Below are 13891 nucleotides of genomic sequence, written 5' to 3' on the forward strand. Positions count from 1 at the left end.
TGTGTGCAATAAACAGTTAAATAAAATAAATAAAGACTTTCTAATGATTATCTTCAAGACTAATGTTTTGAATAAAATAAATGTGTTTCTTCAACAGACAAGGATTCCTCAGTGAAATGAAGATGAAGGGACATAATATAAATGGGCACTTGATGGCGCTGTGTGAGGTAACCAATAGGAGCGGCTTGTTCCACGTGACTCGATCCTGTATTAAGTATGCACAGTAAGTGCCCTACAGAACACTATCCGCTGTACTCAGAGACATTTAATTATTATGGTTAACCTTGAATTTAATGAAGAATTTGACAGATAATGTATGGCGCTTATGTTATGTCAAAATTTTAAATAATAATAATAATATCTATGTACGCTTCACACCACGTCAGTCTGGCCCCGTGCTAAGTACCTGAAGGACTTGTGTTACGGGTATCAGACAACGGAAATATATTTAATACTTTATATATTTAATATTTTTATTATATGATACACATGTTTAATACACATCCATGACCCAGGAACATTGAAAACTTTTTTCCGTTGGCGGGATTCGAACCCGCGACCGCCGGCATGAGCGTTGCTAACACGCCCAACCACTGAGCCACGGAGGTCGTCAAAAAATTTAATTACATTTTATAATTAATGTTGAATTCTGAGTGCGGCAGTTAGGTTCATTTAAGGTTAGATTTATATGCGGTGGCGCAAACGCGCGGTGTGCCCACTACTACAGCTACACACTGGGATTTTAAGACTATATAATATATATATAGGCTTGATGACAATTTTTTTTCGTACTGGTAATTGAAAGACCCTTAAAAAATAGAAACATCGCTGAAAGAATGACTCTGATAGCTTAAAAATTCACCAAGATATGATAATTCAAACATCTCATAAAATAGACCTGCCCGAAACGCTCCATACAAAGTGCTACGAAAGACTGACGTCACTCGTTCGTAGTTTATACGCATCGGGAGAGAACTTTGTTCGACAGGTATATTAAATATTGCGTTTATAAAAGTGGTTTCATAACAAAAATTGCTTTAATTGCATAAAGTTATCGATTGGTATACAAATATTAAGAAATTTAATTGAAAAAAAAAATCGACTTGATCATCTAACTTTGAAGGCTATATCGAGCTGTAATTTTGGGAACACTTATTTTTCACCGTGATTTCTTTATTTAATTAACAAAATTCGCTAATCTTTGACCTTGTCATCATCCCTATTGCGCACGCTTTGAAAATGCGTGCCACGCCCTTTAGAATGAAACTGCTATTTTTAAGTAGATTGTTATGTAGGTTGGCTTCAAGTGGAAATGTGAGCAGCCAAAAATGGCTTATATTTCTATAAATCAAAAATCAAAATCAAAATTGTTTTATTTCTGAATAAATTTAAAATAAATGTTTTCAGAATTGAATATTGATTGAATATTACCTGCCATGTTGTTTTGATTTTATTTTTAGAGTTTTTAATTTTATTTTTTATATATAGGGCTTTAGCAGCTTTACAAACTTTTCTGAAGGTTTTTGAGTAGTTTTTAACATATGCTTTAAATACTTCACTATTGTTAATACGCCTTTCATCATATAAGTCATATTTATTTATTTATTTATTTATTTAAACACTTCATGCAAATATTTACATAGGCGGGCTTAATGCCTAGTGGCATTCTCTACCAGCCAACCTTAGGGTGATGATGAGAATGTTGAATAGGCGCATTCTAAAACAATATTACTTAGTTAAAATATGATGTGATAAATAGTTTTATCTCATAAATATTTATCTCATATAATCTTTTCCTACTTATTTTTATTCCTTTTGTTGCCCAATTAATAAATTTAGTTTTTTTTTACTGTTTCTAACCGTTTTAGAAGTAAATATTGAATTAAATTGAGTTCTTATCACCTTGAATAATTTATTAAAAGCTTCATCAGAGCTGTGTGTGCCGCTGCGCAGGGTATTTCAAAGAAATACATACAAAGCAGTAGTGTCGCGACGACACGTCGTCTGCGGTTGCTTCATGTCGTCCGCTGCCAACCGGCACCTTTATGCAACACGAGCTTTTGCCCGCGGCTTCGCTCGCGTTAAGAAGTATTATTATATACTAACTTTCATCCCCTATTTGAACCCCTTGGGGTTGGAATTTATCAAAATCCTTTCTTAGCGTATGCCAAATTTCAGCCCGATCCGTCCAGTGGTTTGGGCTGTGCGTTGATAGATCACTATGCCAATCAGTCAGTCACCTTTGAGTTTTATATACATATAGATATATAGATGTTGGATTATTATTTACTGCATGTGCTATTAACGCCCTCTGCTCCGACTTTTGCCTTATATCCCTTATTGTAGAGGATCTTTGAAGACGCTCGAGTTGGAAATCGAGGCTTTGAGGGGACTGGCCGAGCAGACGAATAATCGACAACTTTTAGAGGAAGCTTACATTGAACCCGGTAAGTCTGTTGTATTTTTTGTAGAAGCTGACCCGGCAACGTGTTTTACATAACATAAATTATTCTCTAGAATCGATGTCTATTAAAAATTCGCATCAAAATAAGTCCCGTAGTTTTTAAAATCTAAGCATTTATAAGGACGGCCTTTGATTTATATGTGATGGGCGGGAGTCAAAGACGTCTATTTACCATAACAGAGCCACATTATAATTAAATATGACACATAAAATACCATTAAATTGTAATATTCCTAAGTAACTTTATTTGCAGAAAATCTAACGCTCAAGTTGGAAAATGTGGAAAATCCGGACTTCATATTCAAAACACATAACATCTATTTACTAGTGAGCAGAGATTTGAAACGTGAGTTCATTTAAGAAAAATAAATTAATCAGTGTATGTGATTTATCCTTATATAAATAATAATATATATGTAAGTATATTATTATATACATAAATATCATATCATCACTACACTAACACATACATACATACAAACAGACATGACACTGTCTTGAGCGCACCGCGTCAGGGCACGAGAGTCAATAGACGAGAGTGGACGTGTGATTAGTAATAGTAAATTGCTAAGTGCGTGATCAAGCCTGTGATACACACAAACCCCGGGTCTTACAAGTGGGTAAAAAGAACTTTTATATATTTTCATCTCTCTTCCTTTATGGCGACCTTTGTGGCTCAGTTGGTGGGCTATTCGTAGCTTAAGCAGGGGGTCGCGGGTTCGAATCCCGCCGACGGAACAAAAAGTTTTTAAAGTTCCTGTGTATTAAATGTGTATTATATAATAAAAATCTTAAATATATTATGTATAGTATATTTAATATATTTGCGTTGTCTGGTACCCGTCCTTCAGGCACTTAGCACGGGGCCAGACTGACGTGGTGTGAAGCGTCCAAATATATTATTATATTATATAGAAAATCAGAGACAAGAGGCGGGAAAATATGGAGACAATCGAAATCCTGAGACAACTTTTTATTTTTTTCTTGACTCTAAAATGATGCTATGACGTGGAAACAAATAGAGGTGAAACTACAGTGTAAAAAGGTATACTAATATCGAGGACAAACCCCCGAAGTATAATTATATGGAAGTCATTAATTTTCGTAGTTATTTTCTAGCGTTTTGCACAGGGCACTAACCAAATAGGTTAGAGGCCTCAGTAGAACCGTATAATTTATATCTTTAGTTTTACTACAATAGGCAGAACGAACCGGTAGGCTGACTTGAAACAAACTGAGGAATCTGCGCGGGTACCGCTGTAAGCATGCTACGAACGGCTGACCAACGCAGTAGCCGACATGACATACTACGACAAAATCGAAAACACTTCTAAGTCAACCTGCCGGTTCGTTCTGTCTGTTGTGGTTTTACTTTAAAGGTACAAGTTGGAACCGAGCGACACACGACAACTGCAGACGACGTGTCGTCGCGACACTACTGGTCTCTATATTATATTTCTATGAAACGCCCTCCGCAGCTAACGACACTTATAGAAATACATAGAAACCAGTGGTGTCGCGACGACACGTCGTCTGCTGCCGCTTCATGTAGCCGGTTTCCTGCAACTTGTACCATTCATGAAGCCCCAAGCGGCCACATCCGGCCGCGATAACAATGGATAAGCTATTGTGTCTCTTTTTTCCGCGATCGAAAGGTTAAAGATAATTATTTCATATCAGGTCTGACTAAAGATGGTGTGGGAGCAGCGATATCCCAGTGTTTGGACATCACAACAAATAAAGAAAAAGTCAAACCAGCTTCCCAATCTTATTCCGATTTGTCGTCGATAACTACTGTAGCCGTCACATATTTTGACAGTATCTGGGATGAAACTGGTAAGTAATATCAACCTGTTGAAATTAGTACTAGGAAGGTTTCCTTAAAATTAGGTGTCTAGGCACTTATACATTCGTACTCTACAATACATGTTAGATATTATTTATAACGCGTATGTGATAATACACAACGTATAGGAATCATGATACTTTACAATGATATCATGTCCAATTATTACGCACTTTAAAAAAAGTAAAAATATACTTCATATTAACGGCTGGTGTTGATAATACTCATAATGTACTATCAGAGAAGTTGATTCCTAGGCAGATGGCGGACCTAAGTAATTTGGTCCCGTCAAACCCATCCGACCGATCACAGCTAACATTGAATTGACATAAGCCGACCAAATGACGTAGGTATGTCAACTGCCTAGGAATCAATTTCCTCGATGGTATAATGTTTTTCTAGATCCGGCAGAAAGGGATGGGCTACTGAAAACAATGTGTGACAGTCTAAACGTATACCTGAACATGAACCTAGGTGACAAGTGGAAACTTATATTAGACATGATTATATGTAGACTGGACCATTTTAGGAGCACTCCTATGAGTGAGGAAACAGCCGTGTGCTTGTTAAACCAGGTAAATAAACACAATATTATTTAGAATTATCATTAAGTATAAAGGTTTGTTAATAAAAGCGCCATTATGAGTAGGCAAACTAACGACAATCCAAACTTCCATACTAATATTATAAATGTCAAAATGTGTCTGTCTATCTATTACCTCTTCACGCCCAAACCACTGAACTGATTTTGCTGAAATTTGGTATGGATAAAATTTGAGTCCCAGGAAAGGACATAGGATACTTTTATCCTGGAAAAATGTGCGGTTCCCGCGTGATAATCGAGTTTTAGCGCAATGGAGTTGCGGGCGTCATCTAGTTCACTATAAAAAGTGCAAATAAAGGTCAAAAGAAAGTATATAAGTACTTAACATGTTTTTCTGTCTGTCTGTCACTGTTTAGTAGTGAAGAGTCACGCATAAACCTCTGGATATTTCTCTTTGATCTGGATAGTATTCTAAGGAATATTAGAATTTTAGCGCAATGAAGCTGCGACTTCTATTGTACCATCGAGATAATTGATTCCTAGGCAGTTGACGCCTGACGGTCCTACGTCGTTTGGTCGGCTTATGTCAATTCAATGTAAGCTGTGATCGGTCGGATGAGTTTGACTTAACGCGACCAAATTATTTAGGTCCGCCATCTGCATAGGAATCAACTTCTCTGATAGTACTTATCTATTCTATTTCTATATATCTAAGTGTATGTAGTGTGTACATTGCAAGACTTATCTTTGTTAGCGGGACCCCAGACAATCAATTTTATTGTGCAATATTACGTATGGTGCTGTATTATAACTACCGCCTAGGGTTGATATTGAATGCGCCCGCTTTTCAATCTTATTAGCAAATAAATTGGTCAATAATATTGTTCAATGATATTGCACAATAAAATTGATCGTCTATAGTTTGTGCGTTTTATGATGATATGCGTGACACATTATAATTGACAATAGTAGGGAAGTTAAATAACAAAAATTAATCGATAATTTAAAAATATCGAATCACTTCGTAAAGGAATTGCAATCGAAATTATCGATTTCGTACTGACATTTCAGTGGTGCCGGCGATTTAAGATGGCCGCCCTTTTTTATCGATTTGATTTCGATTCAACAGAGTCAATCTCTATTGACATAAGTTCCGTTTCATGCATCTAACTTTTTTCAAATGTTTTCGTAACAACAATTTTGTACTCCTATTTCACAGTTAATATTTATAATTTTATATTAATAAGTTAGCATTTAGCAACTTTTCATTTTTATTCATTTACAATTATATGAAACATTTGTTTTTGTAGATGAATATAATTTATTACATTTAGATTTTTTGGTTTTCTTGTAAAAAAAACCCGTAGCAAGGAATATGAAAACTGTCACCCATATCATCTTAAAACGCACAAACTATAGGGGCCCACTTAGTGTTCGTATTGTCGATCTCATCTGATACTTTCATGGTAGTTCCCGAGATGAAAACGGGATGAACTGGTTGCCAATTTCGCTGACCTTCACAACGGCAGCGTGGCCGAGTGGTCTAAGGCGCTGGTTTTAGGCACCAGTTCGAAAGAGCGTGGGTTCGAATCCCACCGCTGTCAGATTGACTTTTGCACTTTTATTAATTTTATTTTGCGTGTGATTTGAACTGCTTTTCATAATAATACCGATTTTGTAAAAAGACCTGTTATAAGAAGATAATCGTAAGGTAGTAGGTATTAGTTTCCGGCATTGTAAATGCCAACTTATGTCATAGTCTATGTATAAGAACACACTGTTCCAAATTTACTTTTTTACAAATACAGGGTGCAATTAAACGTTCCTACCAAGTTTTGATCTGTTGAAGATATGTTGATCCTTGTTAATTTTTCTTTTATAATCACTAAAATATTGAGAAATAGCTTCCGAAAGTTATCCTAAAAAACACTACAATTAATGGACATGACGCGTCGCCCGCGCGTGACGTGCCCCCGCGCGCGCGCGCCTCTCCCCGCGTCACCCCCGCTCATTCCCCTGAGACGTGAATGGCCGTTCTGCAACGATTTTAAATGGGATAAAATATTTCATTAAAAAAAAAAATAACACCTATTTTGTTTTTGGTTAAATGGACTCTCCTAAAGATACCTAAGCCCTGGAAAAAATTTGGCAGGAAGGTTTAATTGCACCCTGTATACAGTCTCATTTTCATTGATGTTATTTATATATTTCTTTCTACAGATAAAACTAGTACCGAACTTGGATGACTTTTCAAAGGATCAAATACTATCTAACATAGATGCGTTCCCATCGCATCTGCGCGGTGAGCTTTCCGAGCTACAGGGCGACAGTGAGATGATGATAAAGTTAAAGAAGTGCTTCCAACTGGTCGCTGATGTTGAGCACCTGTTGAAGGACTATTGCAGGTGGCTGGGAGACGCTTTGCGGAATAACGGTAAAGTACAATAGGCGTAGCGGGCCGCATTATGCTTTGTTCAAACCTACGCGACTAGGCGACTGCGAAGCGGGAGCGTCAAGTTGCGTCAAGCTGTCAAATGTGTGTTTTGAACCAAAACACACATTTGACAACTTGACGCTACCGCTTCGCAGTCGCCTGGTCACGTAGTTTTGAACAAAGCATTATTGTACACGGTCATAGAACATTTAAGGTAAATGCGGCACTCCGTCATAATATGCGAACCTTAATTCATAATATAATTATTTAAGGTTTTCGTATATTATAACATGCCCAATAATGCAGAAGCTTTTTAAGGGTTCCGTACCCATGTTATAAACGGTATTACTGCGACTTAATCTCTATTTAGACGACGTGATATACACTGCCTAGTTTATACTATTGTATATTATTATATGTGCTCAATAAAGAATTTGAATTTCAATTCTTGACTTCTTACAGACGAGGCGCTCTGGTGCCAAACTTTCAGTAACATGAAGGAGAAAATATTTGAGAACCCGTACGCCGGTGCCGACTACCAGGTTCTGTACAGATACAAGAAGACGCTTTATGATATGGAGAAATTTGGTAAGATTATTATAATTGGTATTATTGTTACAAAGAAAAAGTTAATGTAGAAAAATCCTTAAAAAGTTGTAGTTTAATTGGTATTGGACTTATATTTTTTTTCTACTACTTTAACTACTTTTTGTGTCATTAAGTTATTTTGTTTTAAATTATGTATAACAACATAAAATGGATAATACTTATTTTTTATAATGTGATAAAATCATGTATATTAAATACATTTTACAGATCCACAAAGCGAGGAGAATAAAACGAAGTTGTCTGCGATCGAACGCGAGCTGCGGTCAGACCGCGGCGTACTGCAGCTGCCGCAACTGTGTCCGGAGCTGTTCGCCGCGCCCGAGAGGCCGAGCGTCGCCGTACTACTGGGCCTGCGTAGAGGACTCACCGTCGTGAAGTTCGACAAGAAGGTAACTGTTGTGTGAATTTGTCTACGATCAATCGCGAGCTGCGTTTAAAAGTAGAAAAGGAGTGTGAAATTTTGTGCATTCAGCTTCGAGCACGTTCCAGCTGTATTTAACAATTATCATAGAATTAAAGTGACATAATTAAATTCTTTAATTTTTTTATCTTTCCATATAAATAGTATGAGATATTGTTGAAAACGTTAGACGTGTCAAGGATACACAATATAAAGATCGTGTGTAAACTTCTATGACATGTCTCACGGCTAATACTAAATATAAATTTTACTTACAAGCAATATTTCTAATTTTAATATCCTTCAGGTGACAATATTCCCGGGTGCAGTGCGTCGGCCGGCGTTGCTGACGGCGCGTACGCACGACGGCGGCGTGCGGCGCGTGATCGTCAAGAGCGGCGAGCGCGCGGCCGCACACGCCGCCGCCGTACGCACGCTTGCGTCTATCACCAGCTTGTATCCCACCGTTAACGTGCAGACTAACTACACGGTGAGTTTATACGAATTGTAACTTAGTATAAATAGTGTCAATAGTGCTGCTGACGGCGGCGTGCGGCTGAGAAGATTTAACACCATAGAAAAATGCTAGAGTGAGACCGAAATAAATGTAACTGCAGCGACGCGACGCGACACGTCACGATTATAATATGTAATAAGCCACACTACGCGGCATCGACGCTACGTGGCACAAAAAGTCAGTTCTAAAAAACGTGAAATATCGTGTCGCTCGGCTACAGCAAAGTGTCGCTTAGTGCTGTCTCGCCTAATACTGCTGCTGATGGCGCGTAAGCACGGTTGCTTCTCGCGATACGTACGTACGGAAATTAATAAAGCTACGGAATAATACCATAATATCTGCGAAAAAATGTAGTGTGAAACAATTATCGTATGTGTGTTTTTAACACAGAAATAAATCAAGATAGAACGGCGACGCGCGTGCGTTGCTAAGGACTCGCTCGTGTCAATTTTTGCTTTGCTTTTAGTTAAAACAAACCCGTGGCAAGAAATACCTCCTTTTGAACGATTCACTTTCGTACTTCTGTTTTTACAATTAGACACTGACAATCGAGACGTGCGCACTGACTGAATGAACTTTTCACGAATCTTGCACGACAGAGGAAGATTGAAACATGCGTACTCCACTCGCTTCGCCGTTCTATCTTGATTTATTTCTGTGGTTTTTAACCTTTAAATGTTACTTTTTAGGTAACGGCCTTGAGTGAAGACTGTGCTCTAATAGAGTATTTAGAAGACCGCGTCCGCCTTCGAGACTTGATAAAATCCATACATCCGATAGACGGTGAGTTTTTTTTTGTTTCTAATGCGGCCTCTACACGTTGAGCTATAATGGCTAATCTTCTGTCATATAAAAATCGATCCCTAAATGAGTGTGTAAGCGCTAATTTCGATTTCGCTAATTCTTTTTTGTTGTGTTTGCTTATATCAGTGAAATGTTAAGTGTAAAGTGTAAAGAGAGAAATTTAAGAAATTATCTGGAAGATTTGAAAATTTAAGAATACTTTTGACAATATAAACTTTATAGATATGACAGGATGACGTCCGTCGGGACCGCTGTTTGTTGATGCTACAGTGCGACAATGCTTTAAATGGACGTGGCCTACAGTTAAAGAGAAAACTGTAAAAAATGGCGTTTCGAAAGCGGCTTTAGTTCCTTTTTTCGTCACGTTCATTTCAAGCATTGTCATTTGTCGCACTATACGGGCAAATATGATAAAGAATAAAGAAGCATATTCGTCTATCATTGCCTATGAAATCAAATAACACAATTGAAATGGCAATAATGACATAATCTCGATATTTTGTTCATCATGGGCCATGGCCGAACGTATAGATTGACTTATATAATACTAGCTGTCCCGGCAAACGTTGCTTTGCCATAATATAAATCAAGTAGTTCGCCCATATTATTATTCTATTGAAGTGACTAAATAAACTGTATGTTACCATGACAACGTCCATCGCTATCCCGTCACACAAACAATGGTCGCCGTCAGACTCGTGTTGATAATAATTGTCAACGTCACTACTACACTTGATGCATAAACAATAATGATGACGGACAACTGTGTAGGGAGTGAGAGAAGTCTTATTGTGTGAGAGAAACGGGAGAGCGGCTTCGTTCTCATCCGTACTCCGTGCTGTTTACTGGGTCAGAAGAGACACCTGTAGAAAACTGGCGGGGATAACTAATGAAATAACGATTGATCAGTTATCGACCGGGGATGAACAATGATTAAATTACTAAAATGGCTATAAAAATAGGGGTTGCTGATAAAAAAGTTAAAATTTAGGGTTGTATGTATTTTAAATGCCACATTATAAAAAAATAAAAACAAAAAAAATCGTCCAATTAAAAAAAAAATATAGGGTGAACAACCCTTATAACTTAGGAGTATGAAAAATAGATGTTGGCCGATTCTCAGACCTACTCAATATGCTCACAAAATTTCATGAGAATCGGTTTCGGAGAGCCGTTTCGGAGGAGTACGGGAACGAACATTGTGACACGAGAATTTTATAAGATATTTGATTGACTGATGCTTCAAATCGAGTAATATTCCCTATATTACTCGATTTAAAGCATAAGTCATGTTTTTTCTTTTTTTTTCAGATATATTGCGAAACGTCCAAAGAGCTAAGAACAGTGAATTAATTCTGTCGCCACAGACTGCGCTTAATACCTACAACAAAATATGTAGTCAGATACCGCCTATGATATTAAGGTAAATTTATTAAGCCTTCTGTGCACAGGATGAAAAAAGGACATGGATAAAATGTTCTTATTTTTGCATTATATTATAGGTTTTAACTTTCAAAACTAATACGACGATAGTAGCCCATTTAAATAGAAGATAACGATATAGGGAATGGGCTTCTTTTTATGACGGTTTCCATTAAGCGGGCAACAATCTGCTTAAGTGTTATAAAATATCTCGTATATCCTACTACTGTCAAAGTGGGTACTTATATATTATCGCATAGAACTACGATCAGTTACTTTCCTACATTAATAACTTTCAACAAGTAGTAATTAGTAAAGGACTGAAATGATTTATAAGAATTTTTTGTATTTTTTGCACATGCAAAACATTATATTATCAATATGTAATGATTTTATCACTATACTCTTTGTTGTCAATCTTCCACTAGCCAAAATTAATGTTAGCTAGAGAAGGCAGCGTGGCCGAGCGGTCTAAGGCGCTGGTTTTAGGCACCAGTTCGAAAGAGCGTGGGTTCGAATCCCACCGCTGTCAAGTAGTTTTGATGTGTACAAAGTCTCTTTGCTTTTTAAAACCCAACTGTAAGCGGGCCCCTAGACGATCAATTTTTATTGTGCGTAATGTCACACAATATTAATTATTGAATAACTTATTTGACAATATTAAGATTGAAAGGCGGGCTCGTTCAATATTAACCCTAGACGGTCAATAATGTTCCACAATAGGGATGATGACAAGGTCAAAGATTAGCGAATTTTGTTAATAAAATAAAGAAATCACGGTAAAAAATAAGTGTTCCCAAAATTTCAGCTTGATAGCATTTGTATTTTTTTTGTTATGCTCCTTCAAAGTTGGATATTCAAGTCGAATTTTTTTTCAATTAAATTTCTTAATATTTGTATACAATTCGATAACTTATGCAATTAAAAGCAACTTTTGTTATGAAACCACTTTCATAAACGCAATATTTAATATACCTGTCGAACAAAGTTGTCTCCCGATGCGTACAAACTACGAAAGACTGACGTCATACTTTCGTAGCACTTTGTATGGAGCGTTTCGAGCAGGTCTTTTTTATGAGATATTTGAATTGTCATATCTTGTCATTAAAATTGATCATCTAGGGTAGCTAACAGGGTTATATTTTTGAATCTATAAACACATTTTTATTATTTAAAAAAAGTTTAGACTTTGACAACTCGTTCCATTTGAGGTCGAAAGGTCATCAAGGACAATAATAATAATTATTACGCTTCTATGATTTCAGGTGGGCAATAGAGTCTACCAGCATCAGCGTAGAAGACTTTATAATAAGAAAGAAGAATTTCTTGGAATCGGTCAGCATTATGACTATCGGAACATTTATTTTGGGTAAGTTATACAAAGTCATGTAGCCAAGTAGACTGTTTAGAAAACCTGTGCTTTTTATTGCGCGTTGGCCAGATATTAATACCACCATGATTGCGCAGCTAGACGAATATTCGCTCTCAATAAGTTGCTGTTAACGCTGTAAATACGACAGCAACTGTCGTTTTAGGATTTTATGTGAAACACCTGTTGCATTGCTGTCGCAAAATACATCTCTCTAGCGTTCTTCAACCCAGTAAACAACAATACATGTACGCGTTGCTGATTGCTAACTTCATTGTTGAAAATCTGGAATGGTACTTACTTCATCCTGGCCTTTTAAAAAAGAAATTTGTTTATCGCTTTTTATAGAATCGCCGATAAAATGTATGGAATTGACATACGCTATAATATGAAGTCGCTTTCGACTCTTCTAATAATAATATAAATGTTTTTGTAGGTGTAGGCGATCGGCACCTCGAGAACATCCTGTGGAGCGGGCGCGGGGGCGTGTGCGGCGTGGACTGGGCGGCGCTGCTGCAGTACGGCCGCGCCGAACTGCCGCCCGCCCGCCTCTCGCGCGCCGTGCTCGCCGCCGCAGACATCACAGGTACCGTCGGCGACGGCGACTCGTGCGAATACGTCGCGGATGGGCAACAGATAATAGTGATCTCTGCTTTGTAATGCGGGGTTTACACGGGTGACTATAGCCGCACGATTTACGCCGCACGGCGAAAATCGCCTGTCTAAATGGCAATTCGGCATGCGGCGTATTGCCATTTAGACAGTCGATTCTCGCCGTGCGGCTATAGTCACACGTGTAAACCCCGCATTAGGTCACGCGGTAAACACGCGATGAATAGTTTATACTCAGCCCTCTACACACTTGCCGCGTCGGGCAGCGGCGGCGGCATGACGAGTGGCAGCGCGAGGGACTATTTACATTCTCGCGCTGCCCATTTCCCTGCCTACTTTCCTGCCCACTTCCTTGCCCAATAAGGCTGAATGGAAATATAATGTTCATTATTTTTGCAGCGCTGGAGAGTCGTCTGCAGAAGCTGTTGTCGATACTCCGTGATAACTGTCAGCTGCTGCTGCCTTCCATCAGGGTCGGCTTCAATTGGCTGGGAGAGGAATTCGAGGAGAAGGTATGATAGATTTGCAATGCATTTCGAGGTATTTTACCTCTGACAAGACACGGCATTTGGGTCTCGTCTGCAGACCTTCTTATACAAGGTGTAAAAAACAATGTGATAATACCTTAGGGTGTGTCTGTGTTCCTTATACAGGGTGTAACAAAACTAAGTTATAATACTCATACATAAGTATGTGTATGAGTCGCGTGTACAGAGTTCACTGTAAAAGCAGCAGCGCTAAAAGAGCAAATTTTTTTTACGTTTCTATGGGAAAACTCGTGACGTTGAAGCTCTTGGCCATACATACAAATAAATTTTTAGTCTTTCAGCGCTGTTCACAGTGAATTCTCTATAAGGAACACATGCACAC

The 13891-nt window shown here is 37.9% G+C and overlaps 1 protein-coding gene and 2 non-coding genes across 4 annotated transcripts in view; all 3 read left to right on the forward strand.

The window, feature by feature from the left end:
- Positions 1-13891, forward strand: part of LOC121725568 — a 56248-nt gene that overhangs the window by 41035 nt on the left and 1322 nt on the right. For both annotated transcript variants that reach the window (XM_042112582.1, XM_042112583.1), the window contains 14 exons: positions 98-223; positions 2347-2447; positions 2718-2810; positions 4145-4300; positions 4713-4885; positions 7075-7288; positions 7751-7876; positions 8105-8286; positions 8605-8787; positions 9504-9597; positions 10930-11041; positions 12306-12409; positions 12846-12995; positions 13421-13533. In XM_042112582.1, the coding sequence (XP_041968516.1) occupies positions 98-223; positions 2347-2447; positions 2718-2810; positions 4145-4300; positions 4713-4885; positions 7075-7288; positions 7751-7876; positions 8105-8286; positions 8605-8787; positions 9504-9597; positions 10930-11041; positions 12306-12409; positions 12846-12995; positions 13421-13533 (1927 nt within the window). The remainder of the gene's footprint in view (positions 1-97; positions 224-2346; positions 2448-2717; positions 2811-4144; positions 4301-4712; positions 4886-7074; positions 7289-7750; positions 7877-8104; positions 8287-8604; positions 8788-9503; positions 9598-10929; positions 11042-12305; positions 12410-12845; positions 12996-13420; positions 13534-13891) is intronic.
- On the forward strand, positions 6379-6458 carry Trnal-uag. The gene has a single exon. It is a non-coding gene; the product is annotated as a tRNA-Leu (tRNA).
- Positions 11493-11572, forward strand: Trnal-uag. The gene has a single exon. It is a non-coding gene; the product is annotated as a tRNA-Leu (tRNA).

The sequence above is a fragment of the Aricia agestis genome, chromosome 3 (assembly GCF_905147365.1).
Source record: "Aricia agestis chromosome 3, ilAriAges1.1, whole genome shotgun sequence".
Taxonomy (NCBI): Eukaryota; Metazoa; Arthropoda; class Insecta; order Lepidoptera; family Lycaenidae; genus Aricia; species Aricia agestis.